We start from the raw sequence: 25,049 nt of genomic DNA on the forward strand, positions 1-25,049 counted from the left end.
GCCCGCAAAAGTGAGTGCCTTTTTTGGTGCTGTTCTGCTGTCGTGGGGGGGGGGGGGGGCATGTGAAACGCGTTCGCAAACTCTTAACCTCTGAACTGTGGAAACCACAAAGGTTATACACCGACTGGCTTCGCGCGGCATGTTTTTCGAGCTACACGGAAAGGATTTCTTGAAGACAGTTTCATCGCCTCAGTAGTGACTGACCGAAGACTGACCGAAGGTTGATAGAACAAGAACTTGAAATGAATTGTTGCTAGCTCGAAGATGCCTAAGAAAAAATAGCGCAGCAAGGGTGGACTTGTAGTGATGGGCGGGGCTTCTGTCCCTGCCAACATCTCGAACTTGCTTGACAAGTTTCCAAAATTCTGTCTGGAACCTTGTGTGCCCCCTTATGAGCTTGTGGGCCTGAACCGTTGCATAGCCGAGAAGGCAGATAAAAAAAATCAGTGACGTTGCCTTTTAGATGGCATAGATAGTCTGGCAAAGAGCGTTAAACTTAAGAGGCAAGACAAGGGTAAAAAATGTTTGGCTCATATCGTGAATTTTTTTAAGGATAATGAGCTTTGTCTTTTGCAGGTGTATAAAGTCACTGGTTTTGTTGCCTTGCCCAGAGCCATGTTTAATAAAAAAGCTTTGCAAGCAATGAAGAAAAATTTCATAGCAGTGAAAAAACGTGCACCGAGATTAGAGGCAAATTCGCGGATTTTCGTAAGCGTTTAGAGCTACTGCCGCTTGATAAAGCCATCACAAATAGTGAAAGTGGTGGGTTACAGGTGTTTTCTAGTGTGAAGACCCATAAACTTGATGCTCCGCTTCGTACAATTGTAAGTGAAAGGAGAACATAGCAAATTATTGTCAGCAGATTCATTCAGAGTGTTGAATGATCTCAAGATAAATGGTACTTTTTTGCCGAGGAGTTCTATGGATGTAGTTCAGTTCCAAAATGAACCAGGACATATGATATCCCTTTTCGGCTGATGTTGACGACCTTTTTTATTCCGTTCCGCATCAAGAGCTGTTTGCTGCTGTCAAGGAATGTATAAATGATAACGAACCCGTTAAGTTTTAAAATGCGTCGGGGATGACTGTAGAAAACGTTTTAGCGCTTTTAGAAGTTTATTTGTTTCGTACGTTTGTCGCCTGTGACAAAGAGTTTTATGTGCAAAAGAAGGGGATTTGCATTGGGTCACGTGTTGATCCGGTTTTATGTGACATTTTTTGGCGTCCATTGATCGCCATTCGAGCGATCATTTTAAGCAATCTAGGATTGACTGTGTTCTTAAAGTGTTTCGTTACGTGGATGACTTTTTAATTGTTCTAAAGAAAGATTGTGCCATTCCCAATGAGCATACAGTTATGAGTGTACTGCATAACTTCGAAAAGCATGGCAGGGGGCTCACTTTCATGTACGATCTCCCGGTTGAAGACAGCCTGCAGTTCTTTGATGTAAGAATTAGGTTCATGAATAAGCACGTTTGCTGGTCTTACTCGACCAGAGCAAAAAAAAGAGCTATTGCCTTATAATTCATCCCAGTCAGAAATTGTGAAGAGAGGGATCGCTTAACTCTCCTTACAGTCTGTACTCCGCAAATCTCGTGTGCATGATATGCAAGATAGTTTTGAGACTCAATTGTCTATGCTTGAGGCCACCGGTTTCCCTGGATCGGTTGTTGTGGCTGTTGCATAAGCGCTCTTGAAGAAGATGAAGCCCCGAACTCGTAAGGAGGCAATAACCCCTCCGCAGGCTAAAGTAAGGCCTGAAGTGATGCCCTACGTGCACAAGTTATCACATGACCTCAAAAAGGTGGAAAACCGGCACAAAAATAATAATAATTGGTTTTGGGGAAAAGGAAATGGCGCAGTATCTGTCTGATATATCGTTGGACACCTGAACTGCGCCGTAAGGGAAGGGTAAAGGAGGGAGTGAAAGAAGAAAGGAAGAGAGAGGTGCCGTAGTGGACGGAGCCGTTGGTCTTTTCGGCCCCTCGGAAGCTTGACCAGTTGGCTCGACGCATCACAGGTGAAACCAAAAATCCTGGCTGTAAAAAGATGCACGGGAACCGCTTTTGCGGAATGCGCCACAGGCGTTGTGTACGAAATCCTCTTGACTTGTGGCAGGCTGTACATAGGGCAAACGGGGCGCTGCGTCAACGACCGGCTCAAGGAGCACGCAAGGGACCTAAGGAACAGGGAAGGCACTAACCTTGTCGAGCACCCCGCAACTTGCAAGCAAGTGAGGAATATGAGCAGAAGCAAGTTAAAAACAACCTGTGAAACAATAGAGGCGTACAGCTGGGTCAGAATGTGTCAGCGATACTTCAGCCATTTTGTATAATGCAGTAAAGGCGTTCCTTTCCAAAGTTTTTGCGATAAAGATGTGATGAGATTCTTCCTATTTTTCCTTTTTTTCCTTTTCAAGGTGTGCGCCTCTGCTGCTCTGAGAGTACTTAAGCTGTGTGTGCGTCTCTGAATAAACTTTTGTCAGTCAGCGCTGTGTTCGTCTTTTTTTTCCTTCTTCTTTTCGTTGGCTGTGTGCCGTTGCGCTGAAAAACTATGGGCTTCAATCAAGAGAAAGGAGACAAAGCGCTTGTGGTCATTTGTTTCTCTTGAGTGTTCCGTCTTTTTTGCGCTGATTTTCACCATGAATATATACCAGCTACCCCAAACTTCTGCTTTTCTGCAGCTTGTTCGGGGAGTGCGAAGACGTTTCGAGGATCGGCTCGCTCGTCCAGAAAAGCAATCGTCGTTCCATTATTGCGACGTGGGTATTCTTCGCTGTAGTTCGTCACCAGCACCTGAGCTTCTCCATTCCAGAAACTGGCGATGATGGCTTCTACGTTCTCGATATCTCTGAAGAGAGAAGAAAGGGAATTTTAATGAAAGAAAGGCGGAGAGGTCGGCCGGTGGTAACAGGGCCCTGGCCTGCTACTCCACACAGGGGAAAGGGAAGAGGAGGAAAAGGAAAGTGTGAATGAAGGCTGATGATGGCATAATACAATGAGTTTCACGGGTGATGTCTATGCACACGCACACACACACACACACAACACTGGCTGGCGCTCGCATCGCGGTTACTGGACACACATAAAACTCAAAACTGGTGTCTGCAACACAACACCGACACATGTCATTAACCATGTAGGTTGTGCACAGGCGGTCACAAACGAGTATCCAGGCCTGTTTCACACAAAAAGTTGAGCAGGGCTTTTGTCACACGCCACCAATCAGAACGTCTCGTCCTTGCGCCCAGAAGAGTTTCCTCAGAGAGAGGGCGAGAGTCCAGGTTTTTCACGGTCGCCTCCAATGTTGTTCTTTCAGAAGTATACTTCGGGCACGCGCAAAGAAGGTGTCCAATAGTCTCTGGTGTGTTGCACTGTGCGCAATTTGGGTTACTTTCGATGCCGATCTTGTGAAGATAGTGTTTGGTGTAGGCAACGCCAAGCCGTAGCCGGTGGAGTAAAGTCCCATGACGTCGCACCACCACAGATGGGAAATGCAATCGTGAGCCAGCGTCAAGCTTACACACGCGGTCCTGTTGATGACTCGGATCATGCCAGTGCGACTGCATTGCCGCCTGCATTAAATGCGCCAACAAGGCTCCAATGCCTGATCTTGAAAAGGCTATCTCAATGAAAGCACCATCACTATGTGCCATCCGAGCCTCGGCGTCAGCACGCTCGTTTCCCGCTATGCCGCAATGGCTCGGTATCCATTGAAACTTTATAATATGGCCGCGGTGGAAAGCCTCGGCTAACAAAAGCACAATCTGTTGAACCAGCTGCTCGCATGCTCTTGGTTTTAGATAAGTTTGTACGACCTGTAATGCCGATCTCGAGTCGCAGAATATAGTCCATTGCTGCGCTGGCTGGTGACCAATATAAAGGACGGCTTCTCGTATGGCTGCCAATTCGGTTGCCGTAGAGGACGTTTTGTGCATGAGCCTGAAACGGTGACATGAGGCATTTCCTGGCACTATCACCGCTGCAGCTGAAGTGGTTCTAACGGATCCGTCCACGAAAACATGCTGGGTGTTAGTATACATAGATGTAATGTATGACAGCGCCAGCTGTTTCAGTCCGACTGTTGGAATGTGCGTTTTCTTTGGTATCCCTGGGATTGTTGTCCGTATAGATGGTTTTGGCACTGCCCAAAGTGGCACCTCCGCAATCTGGTGTGGCGCGTAGTTCGAAGGCAGCGCATTGCGCTGCATCCAAAGGGCTCTGGAAAAGGCTGCATCTGGACGCACCGCACTAATGTTAGTCAGGGGGTGATGACGATGCCTGGTCAGATGCCGCAAATGCACACGAAGTGGCTCCTGTTGAAAATAAATTCGTGCTGGGCAGGCGCGGGCCTCATAAAATGTGCCCCATGTAGAAGTTTTACATGGCAAACCCTAGCATACTCTTAAAGCACGAGCCTGCGCGCTTTCAAGCACACGCAGGCCTGATAGTCTGACCCCCGAGAGAACGGGTGCACTGTATCTGAGAAGGCCGACTACCAGCGCCTGGTACACGTGTAGTAAAGATCGCTCAGAGGGACCCCAACATTTTCCTGCCATACACCGCACAATGCTTGGAAAGCTGTCGAGCTTTTTCTTGAGCACAGAAATGTGCTTCGTCCAGGACAGGTCACGGTCTATCGTAACACCTAAGAATTTGTGATGTGTTACGTATGGAACAATTTGCCCGTCGATAGTGACCGGATACCACGCCATTATCTTGCGTGTGAAAGCCAATGTTACGCTTTTAGTTGGCGAAAGTTCAAGCCCCTGACGGCGCAAGTACGCAGACGTAATGGACACCGAACGCTGCAATCTTGCTTGCACTTGGTGACGCGTGACACTTGATGTCCAGATGCAAATATCGTCTGCGTAGGCGGATATTGAAACAGTCTTCGGTAGTTGTTTGAAAAGGCCAATGAGCACGAGATTGAACAACGTTGGACTGAGCACTCCTCCCTGAGGAACACCACAAGCAACATGATGATCTGCTGTGTCACCTTCAAGAGTCTCCATGTAGACTGTCCGGTTTGTCAAATAGCTTGCAATCCAATTGTGTAGGCGTCCGCCTATACCACATTCTTCGAGTGCATTTAGTACTGCATCATGCTGAACATTATCGAATGCGCCCTTTATGTCGAGGAAAAGAGCAGCAGTCAACCTGTGACGGCGTTTTTCATGTTCTACCGTTGACACGAGATCAATTACACTGTCGATGGCAGACCGGCCTTTGCGGAAACCCGTCATTGTGGAAGGGTATAGCCCATGTTTTTCAAGGAACCATTCTAGACGGGTTAGCACCATACGCTCCATCGTCTTGCCAATACAACTTGCCAGAGCTACTGGTCTGTAGGATGTTAATGTGAGTGGCGATTTCACTGGTTTGAGCAAGGCCACAATGCGGCTTCTTTTCCACTGCTGTGGTACAGTGGCAGAGGCCCAAGAGTGGTTGAACAATGTTAAGAGGGCTTCCATTACCTGTGGGCCTAGATGACGAAGCGCATTGTATGTTATTCCATCAGGTCCTGGGGATGAAGGATGCGTGCAAGCAGAAAGAGCTGCTTTCAGTTCTTGAATTGTGAAGGGGATGTCCAGTCGATCGTCCATCGGGGGGGGAGCACATCGATGCTGCCGAGGTAAAGAAGCGCTTCCGGCAATTCTCGAGCAGAAATCCTCCGCCACTTCTAGTTCATGCCGTCTATCATGAAGTGCCAATGCACGGAAAGGGTGTTTCTGCTGGGGAAATGTCGGCAGTGCTCGAACAACGTGCCCGATTGTGGAGAGTGGTTTGCGGGGATCCAATCTGCTGCAAAATGACCGCCACCGTTGTTTGCCTAGGGTCTCCAAATAGCGCTGTATTTGCTTCTGGGCACGTCGAGAGGCCCGGAGATCCGAGACATCCTTTGTCCTCCGGTATTTTCTTTCTGCGCGCCGACGAATCGCCCGAAGCTGCGCGTAGATCACATCCACTGGTGCTGTGGAATTTGGCGCTGAGATATTGCGTGTTGCATCGTGCATGGCCGAAATAATACGCTGTTCCACATCTGTTGGATCAGCGAGTTTCCCACAGGTTTTTTCTAGAACAATGCGGAAAGCACTCCAGTCGGTGCAACGTATTTTGGCATTTGGAAGACGGTGAAACCACCGTAGCTGCACATACGTCGGTATGTGGTCACTTCCATAACTTTCAATATCAGCACACCACGTTGCGAACGATGACAGGCGCCTGGATACAAATGCAAGGTCCAGGCAGCTGCTGCAGGTAGTCCCGCGTAGAAATGTCGGCGTGCCATCATTGAGCAAAACGAGACCTGCATTGTTCATGAACGTGGCGATATACCGTCCTCGAACGTTCGTAACGGCGCTTCCCCAGCCGTGGTGATGCGCATTGAAATCTCCTACTATTATATGGGGTTCCGAAACGCTGTCAAGTAGCGATTGTAGTCGTAGGGCATCAAATCGACCCCTTGGTGGTATGTAGCCACCTATAATAGAGATTGTGCGCCCATTCAAAGTCACAGTGATTGCTACATACTCGTTGCTACTGCCCCCAGGAATTTGATGCCGAACGTAAGTGAGGTCACGACGGACGCATAGTAGTACCTTGCTCAAATGCCCAGCCGCTTCAGAGAGGAAACTTTCATAACCGGACAGTCGAAAAGGAGATGTGATATTAGGCTCACATATTACAAGCACCGGAAATCGGTATTTGAAGATCCTCTGCCTGAGATCTGCTAGGCGGCCTCGCAGACCTCGAGCATTCCATTGTAATACTGCCGATCGAGAGATTCTCTCCTGCAGTGAGGGTGCTGACGACGGTAGAGCCATAATTTTGACTGCTATTAAAGGGTGGCAAGCACCGGTTCAATAGCGTCTAAAATTTGGACAGCAGCCTTAGCAATTGGCGTGTCCACTCCAGCAATTATCAGCCGTAAGGTGCCTATCAGTTGTTTCAGCATCGCCCTGATTTGATCATCTGTTGTCGACACAGCCGGCGGACGCACAGGCGGACGTGTCACAGAGCTTACAGTACGCGATGGTAGAAGTGGCCACTCTGCGGGGTCCTCCTGGGGGGTTGTCAGTCTTGGCTCTTGCGGAGCTGGAGGCAGTGGCTTTTGCGCGGCAGAGCGGTCGCGGTCCTCCTGATGTGTTGACACGTCATTTACTGAGCTCAATTTCTTCTGCCGACTTCGTGTCCTCCTCCTGGAGCGACGTACTGCGATTGCTGCTTCTCGGTGTGTAGAATGGTCTCTCACCATTGTCTTCAAGATCTTCATCTCTGTTTTCACCTTCGGACATTCCCTAGATGTTGCCTCATGAGGACCTTTGCAGTTGGCACAAACTGGAGACTCAATCGTACATGTAGGTCCATCGTGCACGCCACCACAACGCGGACATGTTTTCGTGCTGGTACACGCAGCACTTACATGTCCAATCTTCTGGCATTTTCGGCACTGCACCGGTCGGGGCACATAAGGACGCACTGGGTGCCTCACAAAACCCACTTTCACATGCGATGGTAAAGTAGTACCCTCAAACACTAGTTTGACACACCGTGATTTGCCGAAACGATGGATGTCAGTTATGCGAACAGAACTTGATAGCAGTTGCACCAAGTCCATATCCGTGATCTCTATGTCCACGTCCGAAATCACACCAGCAGTAGTGTTAAGTCCATGAGCGAAGAACGAGCGGACTCGTATGTTGCCAAGGACAGACACGGTCTTCAACTTATCCAGGGTTGCCCGGCTAGAGACATCAACAGAGAGGATATTCCTTTTTGCGTTAATACGCACTTCTTTGACTTGGCCCGGAACCAGTCGTTCAAGAAGAAGAGTCAAAGTCTGCCTGTTGATGGAGTTGAGATTCTCTTCCTCAACAGGCATGTATGAAATTGTGTAAGTGAGAGATTGCTCACTTACATTGGCCTCGTTGGTTGTTTTCTTGCTCACACTGGATTGGTGAGGCATCTTCGCTGGCACAATGGACTTGTTAGCCCGCTTCGTACACACACTGGGCCCACACTCAGTCGGGGTTTTGGAAAGCTTCCTCTTCAGGCGCCGACTCACAATCTCGGTGTAGCCTCCGTCGAACTCCATGTCATCCGAGTCAGAGAAACTGGACGATCCCGGGAGCTCTGAGGGGAGATCCATACTGCATCCAGGCTGATCTGTGCAGTTCACACTGCTAGCCACAGAAGGAAGCAGAGGCGGCGGGTCATCCGCCATCGCCTGGGACGGCGAGGTTGCCTTGAAGGCTACAGAAGCACAAAGTATTTCAAAAAAAACAGGAGCTCGATCAAGAGATGCTGCCGTTCGCTCGATATCTCTGGCACTCGCAGGGACCATAACACCTGATCGGGTTGGGACGCTCACTATCTATCCAGAACATTCAGAACAATGCGATGCTTCAGCGTTCTCACAGGATGTATGACTTTGGCCATCGAAAGCATGATGAGCTTCGATCGAAGGTCGATGATCGATTAGTGTTCACTAAAGAAGTCCATACCCAAAATCGCAACGCGAAAACGCTGTTGCAGGTTCACGAAACTGGCAGTACGTGCATTTACTCTTACTGTTGTGGCGCATCCCCCCGATAGCGTAAAAGGGTGGCCGCCAGCAATGCCAATTTATGACTCATCCGAAGTGGTCTTTACTTTCTTGAGTTGTGGGATACACTGGCATCCCACTTCGCCTCCCGCGCCAGCAGAGATCGTGACTTCCAAGCGCGCGCGCTGTCGCGAATGTGGAGAGAAGGCACCCCTTGCGACTCTGCTAATTTACACCCCAGCACTGACGTGACGTCACGGCAGCGCGCTGCCTACTGTGGATAGGGTTGCATGCCTGAGGATGACGGCGATTTGCTGCCATGGAGGCAATGTCCTAGGGGATAAATCGAAGGCGAATACAACAGTTTAGAACACGATTATGCTTTGAGGGATTAGCGACGAAGCTGTTATCGCTGTGAAGTCGGCGGGCAGGGTGCCGCCATATTGTCAACGCTAAGTACGCAAGCAACGCAAAGACCGCAATGCAAAATTAATGCGCTCAAAACCAGTCTGATACAATTTTGAAATTATTGTACAGACTGCTTGCATTAAACTTTATGCGAATAATGTTTGTTCATGCTTTTGTACCGTAAATGTAGCTTGTACGAAAGTGCGTTTGGCGCCGCTGGAAGCAAAGCTAGCAACCTTGGGCAGCGCTCGAAGGCCCTCGAAATCTTGATGGAGTTCCGCGCTCCACCGTTGATTCGATAGACTATTGATTCGATGGCCATTGAAACTACCCGTGTAGCAGCGCTCGATAGCCTTTTAGTCGATAGGCTATCCGTTCGAGGGCCTTCGAAATGCCCGTGTGGCAGGGGTATTAGGAACAGTTTTGCTTCAGGGGAATGAAGGCGTTCTCCGTCCGGTAGCATTCGCGAGCCATTCGTTGACGCCGGCAGAGAGAAACTACTAGGTGACAGAGAAGAAATGTCTCGCGATACTTTTTGCTTTGCAAAAGTTGGACTACTACATCGATGGGGTGGCATTTGTGACCGAGGCGGATCACAAGGCGCTCGCCAGGCTGAGACGACTCAGCGAGCCGAGCGGCCGCATAGCGCTTTGGTCCCTGTTACTGCAGCGTTACGACTTCACGTGCGCTACCACAAAGAGACAGAGAGAGATAAAACATTTATTATTTCATTGAAATGTTCTACGAGTCAGGTAGGCGGACTCCTCAGTTCAGAACTCCGGTGGCTTGGGCGGATGCTTGGACCAGTCTGATGATGCGACACTGGTTCTCCAGACCATTGCTGGTCAGGGCTGCCTCCCACTGCTCGTATGATGTCTGTAATGTTTTTAGATGAGGTGGTTTTTGGGGACAATTCCAGGAAATGTGAAACAGCGTAGGCTTTACGCAGCACCATGGACAGAAGGGGCGGTATTTGGAAGGGTGAATGAAGCTGTACAAGTACAGGTTAGGGAAGGTATTCGTCTGCATTCGCATCCAAAATGTGGCTTCTGCTGTGGTGAGTTTAATATGTGGAGGGGGATATATTCTACGATCTAATGTAAGCATCTCCAGCCGTTCCCCATAGTTTGATGGTAGAGGGATGGGGTACGGGCAACGATCCGCTCGGTTTGTTAGCTCACGAGCTAGATCGTTTGCCGCCTCGTTGCCTTCAAGACCTGAATGGCCCGGGGTCCAAGTAATGTTATGGAGGCGTTGAAGTGTAGGTGAGACGCCCGACGGTATGAGTAGAGCCGCTGTCATTTTTGGGACTCTCTCTGTAATGTAATATTGACAGGCTCGCGTCGAGTCAGTTATTATGTGAGCTGATTTGTCCGCCTGATCACAATGCCTTATGGCAAGGGCGATGGCGGAGGCTTCCGCCGCGGCAGGATCCTCAGCCCGGAGTGAAGCACTCGTCAGTAGTTGAAAATTGTGGTCAAGGGTGACTGCAACAATGATGCTCGGTTCAGTGTACGCCGCCACGTCTACATAGACTGCTTTGCGATCTGACTCTTGACACCGGCGTAGATGAGTGACCCTAACCTCCCGTCTGTCTTTGTGGATTTCTGGATGCATATGTTTTGGGAGCGGAGCCATCGAGATCTGTCTTCTTATGTTTGCAGGTAGGGAAGTGTGTCGCCAGAGCTCTTGTAGATCTCGTTGTGTACCAATGCGCTGAAGAATGGCTCTTCCGGTGGTGGTCTGTTGGAGTCGGGCTCTCTGCGATGCTAAGACCGCATCTCTGATCTCCTCAAAGGTGTTGTGGGCTCCAAGCTTGATTAGACGTTCGGTCGAGGTGCTTGGAGGAAGTCCGAGACCTGTTTTGTACGCGCTGCGAATGACAGTGTCGGCCTGCTTAAGTTCTCCCTTTGAGAGATGATGATACGGAAGGCCGTATGCTATTCTGCAGATAACCAAGGACTGTACAAGACGAAGAGTGTTTTCCTCGCGCATGCCTTTCTTGTGGCGTGTTATACGACGAATCATATGTGTAATTTTGTGGGTGGTGATTTTGAGAGTTTTTATGGTATGTCCTGGGCGTAGGTTACTTTGAATCCAAAGCCCGATAATTCTAATGACCGAGACCTCTAGAATCTGTTGGCCTTCTACATAGAGATCTATTGGTCCAGAGTGTTTGTAATTTTGACCGTGCACCCTGATTACTTCTGCTTCTCCGGTGCACAGCGAAGGCCAGTACTAGCGGCAATTGTTTCGACAACAGATGCCGCTTCCTGTAGGGCTGGTTCCTTCTGTGCAAGAGATCCCTTAGTCGTCCAGATAGTTATATCGTCTGCATACAGTGTAAATCCTATATCGGGTAATTCCTGCAGCCGACGAGCCAATCCTGTCATGGCAATATTGAATAAGAGGGGAGAGATGATTGATCCCTGCGGAGTGCCCTTGTTTGGCATTGGTATGGTATCTGATCAGGTATTTCCAATTCCAATTGTTGCAGTGCGGTCCGTGAGGAAAGCTCTAATGTAGTTAAAGATCTTCTGTCCACAACCCAGGGAGTTCAGTTCGCGGAGGATAGCTTCGTGTGAGACATTGTCAAAAGATCCCTTAAGGTCAAGCGCCAGGATCAGATGCTCGCTTCCTCTTGGGATGCCTGTACGAACTTCCTCCTTAAGCAAGAAAAAGGCGTCCTGGGTTGAGAGACCGTGCCTGAAGCCAATCATGGACTGTGGAAAGAGATCCCTGTCCTCAATGAAATTCACGAGGCGGTTTTGGATAACTCGCTCATAGAGCTTCCCGAGACCGGATGTAAGGGAGATCGGTCTTAATGTTTCAGGGGTGGGCCGCTTTCCGGCCTTAGAAATAGTGATAACCTCTTCATGTCGCCACTCTTTTGGGACTAGTCCTTCCTCCCAAAGGCCATTAAGGTAGTCGGTCATTTGCTCAATATGTTTTGAGCTAAGGTTTCCTATCATTGCGTTGGTAACTTTGTCTGCTCCTGCGGCTGTATTGCGTTTGGCGGCTCTAGCTGCCGCATATACTTCAGCCACCGTGATGGGCTCGTCTAGATCAGTGTTCAGAGCTCCTGTGTATTGAAGATTGCATAGCGAGATTGTTTGAGTGCCAATGTACTGGTATTGTAGGGCTTGTTTCAATTCCTAATCTGTTCCTTGAAATTTGTAAGCAATTTCTTGCAACGTACGATTGACTGTGGTTTTGGGTTTGCTCGGATTAATTAAGCTTAGTATGGTCCAAGTTTGAGAGGTGCTGAGTGTGCCTTTGAGGGAGGCACAAAAATCTATCCAGTTTTGCTGAGCGAGTTGCGTTGCGTACTTCTGGGCTTGTTCGGAAAGTGCTGATATCCTAAGTCGGAGTCTGCGGTTTAACTTTTGCTTCTTCCATCTGCGGACGAGACTACGACGAGCCTCCCACAAGTGTAGGAGGTGACGATCTACTTCCGGGTTTTTCGTTGTGCGCGGTATACTCTGTGTGCTAGCTTTGTGAGCTTCCCTGATGTGTTCACTCCATGTTGCTATGTCTTGGATGCCTTCCTCGAGTGCGGGACGCCTGCGATAAGCTTCCCAATCTGTTATATTTACTTCACCGAGCGTTCGGCGAAGTTTAGACGTTGGCACTGACGTACTAAGGATGTAGTGGTCACTGCCTAGTTGTTCCCCCAGGTTTGTCCAAGTAGCTGCTGCAATGTTTTTCGAGAACGTTAGATCTGGGCAGGTGTCCCTACTGACCCTGTTTCCAATTTTCGTTGGGATTGTAACGTCGGTAAGGAGGTCTAATCCTTCTTGATCCACCGCTTCCAGGAGAAGTTTGCCCTTTTGGGAGTCTACCGCATATCCCCAAGTACTGTGGGGAGTGTTCAGGTCTCCGAGTATGACCAGTTGGTTTGAGCCTGCTATATGAATAGTGTCATGTATAATTGGTCTGAAGTCTTCTCTTGTGTTGCGAGGTAAGCTGTACAGATTTAATATAAAAGTGCTTGGCCTGCAACGTTTTTGAGGGATGATCTCAACCAGGACATGATGTAGATTGGGATAGTGCATAGTGTGCTGCACAGCCGTGATCGTCTTTGAGACAAAGGTGGCGACCCTAGGAGATGTCATTTATAACCGTGTAATATCCCGCAAGGGTAGGCTGTGTGCCTGTTTCTTGTAAACAGATCACGTCCGGAGTGATCATAGCGTTTTGAATGAAGAATTTTAGGGAGCTTTTTTGTGATTGATGTTACGACAGTTACACTGCCATATCTCTAAACTTTCTGGATGGTAGGTATTTCTATGCTGCGCCATCCTGACTAAGGACTGATTCGGAATCGCTTACGTCGCCTGAGACGGTCGAGCGACGGTAGGCTTTCATTCTTGTATTTTCAAGCGTGGCTGAACGCGTTCGCGATCCGTGTTCAAGTTCATATACAGTCCTGCGGAGATCATCGTGAGCGGTGCCGAGTTGTTGCAGTTGAGAGCCGAATTGCTGTAACTGCGTAAACATTTGCTTTTGCTGTGTAAGTATATTCTGAAGGATTTCTTGTATTGTACCAAAATTAGCCATGGGCACATATTGAGGGGTGTCTGATGGAGGTTGGGCGGCAGCGGCCACGCTCCGCGTCGGAGTAGTGGAAGCTGAGGCGCCGCATTTTTCAGGGAAAGTGGGAGTGGCGACGCTTTTTGCATCGGACGTTGACGGCAGTGGCGGCTGGACACATGCTGCGGGCTGAACCGTGTCCGGGTTCATAGGAGATGCGGAATTGGCATTTTCTAAGCGTTTGAGTCTTTCATGAAGCGCGGCTATTTGGGAGCTGAGCTCTCGGTTAACGCGTTCTAAATGGGTACAGCTAGTGCACTGTGTATTACTATGTGTTTGAGCTGAGGAGGCAGCAACCGGATTCCAGCCTACCTTGGTATTGTTGCTGCTGTCGTGCTGCGCCACCTTGATATGTTTGGAGTTCTTTTCCTTTCCTTGGGAAGTACTGTTCTTGTTCTGAGGCTCGTGCTGCGCCACCTGGATAAGTTTGGAGTTCTCCTTTCCTTGGGAAGTAGCGTTCTTGTTCTGAGGGGCCGAAGGTAGGTTGTTGCTGCTTTGAAATAATGAGCGGGTTGCGGAAAGGGACCGGCTTCCGCTGGTGCTTCCGGAGTTATTCATGGCGTAGAGCCTGAAAGTACCGCAAAGGGAAAAACAACGCTGTGGCTGACGCACTCTCGCGAGCGCCTGTCCAGAGCGAGGAAGGCCACGCGACCGACCGCCCGACAGCCGGAGAGAGTGAGGGACAGACCCGAGCCGTAGCCCACGCAAGGAACCCGCACCACCCGTTGATCCAGGGCGAGAGCGTGAACCACGTGGAATACGCGAGTTTCGTGGGGATCGTGTTCAGGAGAAAGGAGTTGCTCGAAGCTCAGCAAAAGGATCCGTTTTGTCAAAGGTGTTCGACGGGCTCCGTGAGCAGAGTGACAGGGCCGCCGTGCACACGGAGACAGCTGGTTTTGCTGTCGGTGCGGAGTGCTTGGAAACAGCTGGTAGTGCTGTGAGCGCGATGGATTCGTATCTGCTGAATGCCGACGGCGTCCTGCTGAGGTATATTCCCTCCGAGATTAACACAAACGAGGCGTTAAAGGTGCTGATACTGCGAGCATTGAGAGCAGCACTGTTACGCTACTTTCATTACTCGTGCACCGCTGGGCATGCAAGCGGCCCCATGACTTACACTAAGTTGTGTCGCTTTGCTACCTGGCTTGGCATGAAAAGGGACGTAATACGCTACGCCCGCTCGTGCCATGTGTGGCACAGTGTGAAGCCCCGAGGCGGACGAGCGCCCGGCCTCATGCACCCGATTAACAGCCAGACTCCCTGGAAAATCACGGCGTGTGACAACATGGGACCGTATCCTATGACACCAAATAGGAACAAGTTCTTGCTGGTGGTCGCGGATCACTTCAGCAAGTGGGTTGAACTTTTCCGCCTTAGAAAGCTGACGGCACGAGCGATCATGGAGAAGCTGATGGACGTATTAACCAGGTTCGGTTTCCCCGAGCAGCTGATAACGGACAACGCATCCTACTTCACTGCGAAGGTGTTTGCTGGTTCGTGCGCTGCACTCGGCATTAAGGGCAAGAAAACGACCACCTATCATGCTCGGTTGAACTCCAGGGAACGAGTCAATCGCAACGTTAAGCACTTGCTTGTCGCGTACTCTGAGAGGCACAAAGATTGGTACTCCTATCTGCCGGAGATCGCGTTTGCTTTGCGTTCGACCGTTAACCGCTCGACTTGGTATGCGCCGTCTTCTGTCAATCTGAGTAGAGAGCTGCTAAATCCGATGAACCGGGTTCTGTTGGACAGCAGAAAGACACCGGTCACTTCGTCAGCACGAGCTGAATACGCGACGCAGCTGCGCGATAAGATGACGGAAGCCTTACGCAAGGCTGGCCGCAACCTGGGCACTGCTAGGGCGCAGCAGAAAACACAGTACGACCGCTCGCACCGGGATGTTCACTACGAAGTGCGCGACCTGGTGCTTAAACGCCAGCACGTTCTCAGCGACGTTAGCACACAGTTAGCGGCCTCGTTGGCGCCGAAATGAATCGGGCCGTTCCGCGTGCGAGGTAAAATTTCCTCGCTCGTTTACAGACTCGAGGACTTGCGGTCGAAACCGACAGAAGAACAGGTGCACGTATGGGACCTGAAACGTTATGTGCAGCGAGATGAGTGGGTTTAGGACACAGCCCGACCCACTCCGCAGTCGGATAACGAGCGCTGCGATCAGCCGGCGAACCCCGCGTCCCGCTATAGCTTGCGGCCTAGGCAGAAACAGAATCTGCCTGCGCAGAATAGAGCGAGGGTCCTAGCCGGCAGGTAGTCTCGTTGGATGCATGAACGTACGGGCCGCTCATGCCGATCAACGTTACGTAAGATTCACTTGCGTTTACCCTCAAGAGTTTCGTGAGGGTCGAACAGCTACGTAGCACGCGCTGCGGGAGTTGGCTACATCTGTGTGACCTTTTTCAGCGCAGATGGGAAAGAAGCAGGGCACTTTAGAACGACATCCTTCATCACTACCAACTACAAGCCACTATCTGGCTTCGACAATGCGCCGCGCCCAAGGCCCGACGCTACGCCCTGCCCGCGACCTGCAGTCGCCACTCTGCTGTAACCAGGCCACCCCTGCTACCTGGCACATCGGAGCTTCCCACCCACCGATTGTGCGCCACCGCCTGCCGTGGCCCCATTACCACCGCAACCCTGGGCCCTCACCTGCTGACTAGGTATGCCGGGATAGCCCAACCGCGGCCTCAACCATATAAGCGCCGCCGCCCTGGTCCCTGGAGCCCCCTGACCCAGTACCTAAGGCCGGCGCAGCCATGGACTTAGCCTCCAAGCCATCGCGGCCGGCGCCAATGAGGCTGCTGACCGAATTAACCGGAACGGCGCAGCTGCGCGCGCTCGAAAGTCCCAGAGTGGGAGCAAGATGCCTTGCGACAGCGTCATCGCGCGGGAAGCCAAGCCTCCGGAGCTAAGGAGCTGATCCGCGGGGCGTGGCGCAGCCATCAACTGATGCACCTGCGGGAGCACTTCGAACCTCGATCCCTGGATGGCGGAGAAGATCAAGTAATGTTGCCCCTCTTTCTGTGTTCGGGAGGCTTCTTAAGGAGGGGAGGATGTGGGATACACTGACTGGTATTCCTTCTCGTCCCCCGCGCCGGCCGCGATCGTGACTTCCACGCGCGCGCGCTGTGTGGAATGTTTGGAGAAGGCACCCCTGCGAGTCTGCTCATTTCTGCCCCAGCACTGACGTGACGCCACGGCAACGCGCTGCCTACTGCGGAGAGGGTTGCATGCCTGATCAGGACGGCAACGATTTGCTGCTAGGGAGGCAATGTCCGAGGGGATAAAGGAGGAACTAGGGGCGGGAAACGCTCTCTCTCTCTCGCTTCCGGACCTGACTTGACCGCCCGAGGAACACCCTTCGCTGCCCGCCGGCCCCCGAACCGAATGTCGGTCGACGTCAACGACTTGGTGAGCTACTCAACATCTATTTTAGGGATAGAACATTCTTGCACAGTGTGCTTTGCCTCGCGTTAGGATAATAAACTATTTCCTAGCGTGCCCTGCTGTTGCCTATTTCGTGCGGACCTGCCGTGGCTGCGACTCTCTGCCACGGGATGGTGAAACGTGTCGCGTACGAATAACGCCTGCGTGTAGCTGGCATGGAAGGCCGGCTGGGCGCAGAGTGATCCTATAGAGTTGAGCGGCGAACGGTCTACTGATGACCGAGTAGTCCGTGTCAGTGTCCACCAAGACAGTAATCGTGCGACCGTCGATAGCAACTTCGCATTGGCCTCGGAGTCCAATCTCGGCTTCGTCGAATCAGAGTCGTTCAACTGAAGAAGTGTGGTCGTATGCTGTGATCGCGGTTGGAGCATGCCGTTGTCATTTCGCTGGTTGACGGTGTCAGTTTGAAGCCGGTTCGCCTCGTCGTCGAGGTTGGGTTTGTGTGCAGCATTGGTTTAATGGTTGTGGCGTCTACATGCGACGTCTACATGCAGCGTGGTCGGTGGAGTTTCTTCGTCGATTCGCTGTTAAGCAACCTCACCTCCAAATGTTGCTGTTTTCAGATTCCCCTACAGGGGCTGAGATGTTCCTCGCACAGCTGCTGCGGAGCTGGGGCCGGCGATTCCAAGCGTGTGCCCAAGCCCCACAGAGCATCGGCCCAGTGTTGGATATGTATTGGAAATGACCGATCCAACAAAGGGCCAATATTTGCCAATATATTCCCAATGTTGGGCCTATGCAATGTGGTGATAGGGTGGCGGACGGCAGAGGGGCGGGGCAGATGGCTTTAGGACATGTACTCTCTGCGCAGGTAGTTGTCGATTACCCATGATCGCTAGCTGGGGTACGTGGTCGAGGGGCGTCGGTAGCTAAAAGGAGCAGGCCGCTGTGTCTGTATGGGTAACGACGAAAGATGTGGCCGGCGTAACCACAATGCAAGCACAGTGGGCGATCGTTGGGTGTCCTCCAAGCGTCGCATTTCCTAGAACCGGCTCGTCGCTTGCCCCGCCAGTCGTCCGAAGATTGCATGAAGGACGTCCGCTACCGGATGTCCGATGGAAAATAAAGGCGTTCAAATGAAAGTGCCACATAAGTCCACACTGGACATTCCTACACCCTTCGGACGCCAAAATTTGGACGTAAGTTTCCAAGAGACGTCCATGGAATGTCCTTCAGTGGACGTCCGACTGATATTCGCTAGTCATTATAGCTCGAATGCTCAGACCTCCGGCGGACAACACGTTTTTGTAGCCATAGCTACATTACGGTAGCACTTCGAGCCTTCAGCGTGGCGGCGCCATGGCGGTGGCGGCGCTGCCACCCTGTGGCGACACTGCCACCCTGTGGCTGCGCCGCCGCGCTGTCACGTGGTTGGTCACGTGGTGCGGAGCAGCTGCCGGTGGCGCGGCGCGTGGCTGATGATGTGGTTGGTAGCGTGACCAAGTTCCACTCGGCCAGCTGTAGCTATCGCATCACACCAGGTTTAACGAGAGCTAAACTACCACCAATTTTTTTACCCTGCGATCTCCCAGACGTCTGAAAACGAACGTATGTACAATCGCGGACAGAAGAATATGGACCAGGCTTCGGCGGTAAAATTCTTCTGACGTTTTACCTATCGCGAAAAGTAATGACTATTTGATGCATATGCAATTAATATATACTTTCGACAATCCACGTTATAAAAGGAAACATTTCTATTCGCGCTACGCAATGCGACCAAGAAGGCCGTAAGCGGAAGTGTGGTCCATATTATTTTGTCCGCGACTGCGCATCTCTTGGAACACGTTGTGGCAGAGGGTAAAACAAATAAACATTTTGGTAATATTTTTTTGGCATTATCTGAGCACCGAAAGAGCAATTAACATGCATACAACTTTTGTATAAACGGCAATGCTATCTAGCCCGCACGCAGACTCAGAAATCGCGAGAAGAGAATAATCTTAATTAATAATTAACAGCTTTAATTAAGCTGACAAAAAATCTGCAAGAAGCAAGAAAGCGACAACAGAACGTTACATCACAGCACAACTATGATGCACAACTGCGCCATAATCTTTGAGGTCATGGGCTTATCCTTCTATGCCCAACCGTGAAGGGTTGCCATTACGTGCTAATTGTGCGTGGATAATAATTAGCATTTGGCAGAGAAATCTTCATGTGACGTATGCAAGCTAAGACGAGCTCAATTTAAGATTCAAATGCAAAATTTGATTAAATTGCATATCCTTACGATCTTGTACCATCGCCCAAACAGTATCCACCGACTCACTGGTGTTAGGAAAAGTGATTTTTTAAAATAATTCTACCGTTTTGACCGCATTTCGAAATTATTGCAGACGGACATCGTCTGCGAGTTCCGCAGAAGATGCCCCAACTCCGCCATCCGTTTGCGGGCGTATTTCGCTCTTCTCGTAGATATTGAAATTCGGTCTGGAATTCTGGACCTTAGTTGGGCGTCTGTCAGACGTTGTTAGCCGTGTGGGATATTTTCGCGGACAATGGGAATCAAGAGTACATTCGCAGGATATTGGCTCCGCTGCAGCTTCAAATGGAGGAGAACGTTCCTTGAAAGGCACGCAACAGTAGTTATTGCCGCCCCCTCCCCCCTCCACCATTGAAACTCCTGCCATGGAGGCCTCTGGTCTTGCCCTAGCCCCAGTTGTCTTGACTGAGTGCTCGTGTGGTATAGCTCGTGTTGTGTCCAAGATACCTGCTGCGCGTTTCTTGGACTGAGAACTTTTTTTTCTGCGTGCACATGTGCTGAGCAAACCGTTTAACTGTTACCTGTCGCTCCGGTGTAAACTCGTTGATGCCACAAGGACTAAGTGAAAAGCGCCGGCGACCGGGCATTTACCCCTTCTGTCAAAAGTTTAGAGTTCAGGGGGTTGGCCACACCATGTGGCTTGTAATGTGTCCTTAGTGACCTAAATCTCCTGAAGCGTAGATATTTGGTGCTGACCCCTCCGACGGTTAGGACATGCACGAATGAAAAAGAAGCCCCACTACACAGCTTAATAGGAAATTGACGAGGCTCTAAACTTTTGACAAGCCAGAAAAGTGTTTCTAACGAAAAACAGAGCAGTGAAACTGGCAAATCTACATAGAATGGATTTTTCGGCGCACACCCACGAAAAAGGCCTCCAAGAGGAACAGTAGACATCTGGCACAACTACTGCTAGCAAGCTTTGACAGGATTCGAAGTGATGTTTCTTGTGATCCGAAGTACAATGGCAGAAAAAATAAGCACGGCTCATTTCAATTCATGAAAATTGCAATTTTTATTCAGTTACAAGTTAATTATTCTTACAAAACGCGCCAATGTGCTTTAGAAACAACCTCGCAAGTGCTCATAACTGCTGGAAAAAAATTACAGCGGAAGGCTATGCCCATGCGGGACAAATTCATACGTCCGCAAAGACTGAATCCGTGGGACGTTTGTACTTAGGTGACGTTGCCGTCTTCGCTTCGAACTTTGACGATCACATGACACGGCTTCTGACAAGACTGGAAGAAATAAAGTCATCGCTAACATTGAAGCCTGAAAGTGCCACTTCACTTATGAAGAGCTGCTGTCTCAATGACATTGCAAGAATGAACGGAATGGACAAGATCCGCGGACAAGAACTGTTGTCGCTCAGTTTCCGCAACTGACCAATAAGGAAGGAAGGTTTGAGCAGGTTTCTAAGATTGTGCGCCTAATATCTATTTTTCTTGAGACCATTCTCTCGCACTGGTGAATGCTTGACGCAGCTTACACAGGCAAGTGGGAATCCCTTTCAAGTGGGAAGCCCAGAAACTTGAAGTGCCCAAAAAAACTTCAATGTTGATTAGTATCACCGCCTATGCTGGGACATTTCGACGAAAGCGCCGAAATTAAGGTTCATAACTACACAAGCACAGTGGGCCTAAGCGCTTGTTCTCATGCAGGAGAAAGGAGGCTGAGGGAGAGTCATTCGTTTAAGGCAGCTGCCAGCCTTTCTACGACAAAGAGTGCCTTGGTACTGTGTGGCCCTTTCTAAGTTCAGTAATGCGCAAGTTTAGGCTAACTGGTTGGCCACAATGAGCAGAAAAGCGGACTAGAAAAAAAAGGGACCAGAGCAGAAAGGACGTAGACAAGTTCTTGTCTGCGTCCGTTATTTTCTTGTCTGCTTTTTTTTCTAGAGCGCCGTTCTACTGGTTATGACTTTCTACGCGGTGAGCGATCGCCATACATTGCCAGTTTTGAAAGACATTCGGGTCACCTCGCTCTCTGAAGCTTGATACTCCTGGAATACAATGTCACCGAGCAATACAAGCCCGGACGCAAGCACTCAGGCACCGACTGCTTGTCACGAGCCCCTGTCTACGCAGTGAAAAAAGGCTGACGACCTGTTCTTGGCAGCAGTTATAATAATTAAAATTGGTTTTGGGTGAAAGAAAATGGCGCAGTATCTGTCTCACATATCGCGGACACCTGGACCACGCCGTAAGGGAAGGGATAAAGGAGGGAGTGAAAGAAGAAAGGAGGAAAGAGTTGCCGTAATTAGGGCTCCGGAATAATTTCGGCCACCTGGGTATCTTTAACATGCACTGACATCGCACAGCACACGGGTGCCTTAGCGTTTTTCCTCCATAAAAACGCAGCCGCCGCGGTCGGGTTCGAACCCGTGAACTCCGGATCAGTAGCCGAGCGCCCTAACCACTCAGCCACCGCGGCGGGTTTGGCAGAAGTTAACGCCTACATTCTCGCTGAAGTTCAGCATGCGGAATCTGAGCTTCAAGCTTTTATTTAATACCTCGAGGGCAGGAATCCATCACATCCCGCATTCTTAAAGGGAGATTCTCTCCTTTTTGTATTGAGAATGGTATCCTCGTGAAGAATATAACTGCGCTCCAAAATAAGGCTCTCTGCCTTCTCACTGTCCTTGAACACCTCCGAGAAATAGTTCCACAGGCCTATTTTTACCGGCAACTTCTTTCCGCTAATGTAACACACTACTTAAAGACATGTCGTGACTGTCAACGCCGTAAGACACTACCTGTCGAGAATGGCAGGATGTCCACAGCCAATTGTGTTGAAAGGTCGCCATCGATTTACTTGGCCCCTTTCCAACGTCGGCACGCGCTTGCTAGCGGTATACTGCAGTTGCGAAATTTTTCGTCAGACTGATATTTCTGTACTACAGCGGCTCCAAACTGCTCATCACGGACAGGGGAACAAACATATACGCCCGAGCTCACCATTCTATTCTGTGCTACAGTCACAGAAGTCACCCCAAAACAGCAGTCCAGCTCTCGCAGACGGGCAGCCTTAACCAACGGCTGTCGGTTAACCAACAGAACGCTTAAAAACTACCCAACGACCGACGGAGCGTTTAAACAAGACTATCGCAGATATGCTTGACTTGAATGTCGACGCAAAACACAAGGCTTCGGAGGGACTTCGAGCAGGCCTCACCGCAGTTAATCTACGATGCAGTCTCACAGGAATCAACTTGTAGCTGATAGGCCATCAAGAATAGCGTAGTGCTAACGTTGTCGAAGGCGCCCTTTACGTCTAGAGCGAGGATGGCGATTTGTTTTTAGGAAATACTGCTAGGTGGGTGATTAGGCGTTTCACGCTATAATTGCACAGATGAATTAAAATGCCGGAACTCCAAAAAGCGGATTTTAGTATGAGACAAGGCGTTACTTCCACCAAGCATGCCTTTACTTCCAGGCATGCCTCTAGTTTCTGGTATGTTTCTGTGCGGCCAGCTCATTAAAGACTGAAATACTGGCATTTATGCAGGATACCGCTGAATGCCGCTTCTTTCATTATAACTGTATTTATTACCTTATGGAATCTAAAGCCGTGTTTAGTAAAGTCACTTTATTCTTATGCCCACGTGTTCACCCTTTTTAATTATTAGAAGCCCAGCATTTTCTTCCCTTCCATAAGCCTTACTGTTCATCAAACCTATTCTAGCGGGAACGCTAGATCTAGTGCTGACCCAAATACTGTTTCACGAAGTGTGAGCGGCGTGACATTTAGAAACGTCGGTTTTAACAAATGTGCAAAATATTTACTAAAATACTAAAGATACGAGGGGAAAATGTCTTACCATATTTAAAATAGCTCCCGATACTGGTATCAGTGCTGTTAGAAGCAATAGCTGATTGGTATCCCGGAGCCATGTGAGCCGATTGTGCTCAACGGGCGCTTCTTTCGTGAGTCCTGTGAAACAACGGGACACAAAGCCTTTTGCATGCCTTGAGCCTGTATATTTTAGTGCTATGAGTACGGATAGGATAAATGGGTGCCACAAACTAAAATAGACAGGAGAGCCGACCCCATACTTACAAGAGCACGTGGACGGTGCTTCACTGGGGAACAACTTAGCGCATCTGTTATATGGCATCGCGGCGCAATGTGAAGACCTGGCAGAACGATTCCTTCTCAACGGCAGCTGCTCGCAACTGCCTTTCGTTTCAAGCACTGTGGACATGTGGCGCGTCGACTTAATCATGTGTGTGAGGAGGGGGCTTGAAGTGATAACGCGTGCAAAAAGCACGTCGGCGAGAGAAGGGCGGGGGCCACAGAGAAATTCTGAGGGTGTGATGTTAGTGAAAATTTAGTGGCATGTGTGGATTTCTTTGCAGCGCACTCGTGTTGACGCTCGGGTTTACCTTACTTCGTGGCGGACGCTTTGAGTTTGTTCTTTGCTGCTTATTATGCAACGTTTTGGAGCGCGTAGTGACTGCATACCACCACTTTCATAAATTTGCGCAATAAATATGGTTGCTGTGATCACCCCGGCGTAGCAGCACTTACAATGTTAAGCTGCACTGCGAGAAATGTGCTGCAGTTACCATGACCTTCAGCCTAGTTACGTTGTTTGCAAGACAAAGCCCTCATCTATTGATATCAAATTGGCCCCGTCTTGCACCACCCGCGCCAACACAATCTGAGAAAGTCTTTTCTGTAAACCAGAGTCGGTAGTTTCTGGGTAGGTTTTCTTAGAAGTACTTGTATTTGGGCGTGTTGGTTCATATCTTTTCAGGAGGACACAGGGGCGCAACAAAAACACACGGACATAGAAGTAGACAGGGACGAGCGCTTACTATCAACAGGCTTTATTTGACGTAGACCGTTAATATACTTTCGCCAACCCAAGCGCCACTGTGCGAATCACAAGCACGTGGGTAACAGAAAACACCAAAAGAAATCGAAAGGTTGGTTTGGTTTGGTTTATGGAGTTTCACGCCTCAAAGAGGTTCAGGTTATGAGGGATGGCATAGTGGAGGGCCCCGCGTTCCTTGGATTCTTTAGTGTGTGCTGATATCGCGCAATACACGCCCCTATAGCATTTAGCTGCACTCGTAATGCGACCGCCGTGGCCGGGATCAAACTCACGTCTTTCGGGTCAGCAGGCGAGCGCCTAACCACAAAGCCACCACGGAACACAACAAAGTTTTTGTAATTGTTTTCATTTCTGAAGATATTATGGCTGGATTATTTGGCCAAGTTTGATTTGATATATCTCAAAGGCCCAATTGGCTTCAATATGGGCCATGCACGTGGCTCATTTGCATCGCTGGTGTTCCAAACCTCTTGAATATAAGCGGAACTGTCATCCTTTCTCCGAATGTTAGGACTTCAACTGTTATAAGAGGACTTATGCTTACAAGCGAAACTTCTGGGGCCTGTACTTTAGACAAAGGTTCTACAGAAAACTAGCACAGACTCACAGTTGGTAAGTGCATGCTCGTTGTTTGCAGTTGTTTGTTTTCCTATCTCCCTGCACAGATTTCGGAGTCTTTGGCTCGACTCCTTTTTTCCCTTACCGCTTACGTCTCCCTGCCACAGCTCGTTCTTTTGTTCTTAATAAAATCTCAAACCATTTCGTTTCCCTGCAAGTTTTTGTCGCATATATATTAAGCTGATACGTCACAACTCTTAAGTATTTTGGGTGCTATCAGTTAGGTTTGCTTCGTAACATGAGTGTACCTCCGACTAGCGCCCCAACCAATGCTTACCATCTTCACATTAAGTTACTTATTTATAATTTACTTAC

The 25,049-nt window shown here is 49.7% G+C and overlaps 1 protein-coding gene across 3 annotated transcripts in view; it reads right to left on the bottom strand.

The window, feature by feature from the left end:
• The window catches only part of LOC144128187 (alpha-(1,3)-fucosyltransferase C-like), a 94,075-nt gene that overhangs the window by 65,214 nt on the left and 3,812 nt on the right, over nucleotides 1-25,049 (bottom strand). For 2 of the 3 annotated variants that reach the window (XM_077661334.1, XM_077661333.1), the window contains exon 2: nucleotides 23,097-23,209. The exons of the other annotated variant lie outside the window; for it this stretch is intronic. Coding sequence is in view for 1 of the 2 variants with exons in the window: in XM_077661333.1 (XP_077517459.1) it covers nucleotides 23,097-23,169 (73 nt within the window). In the remaining variant the exon portion in view is untranslated. The remainder of the gene's footprint in view (nucleotides 1-23,096; nucleotides 23,210-25,049) is intronic. 3 annotated transcript variants of the gene reach the window in all.

The sequence above is a fragment of the Amblyomma americanum genome, chromosome 4, assembly GCF_052857255.1.
Source record: "Amblyomma americanum isolate KBUSLIRL-KWMA chromosome 4, ASM5285725v1, whole genome shotgun sequence".
Lineage (NCBI taxonomy): Eukaryota > Metazoa > Arthropoda > Arachnida > Ixodida > Ixodidae > Amblyomma > Amblyomma americanum.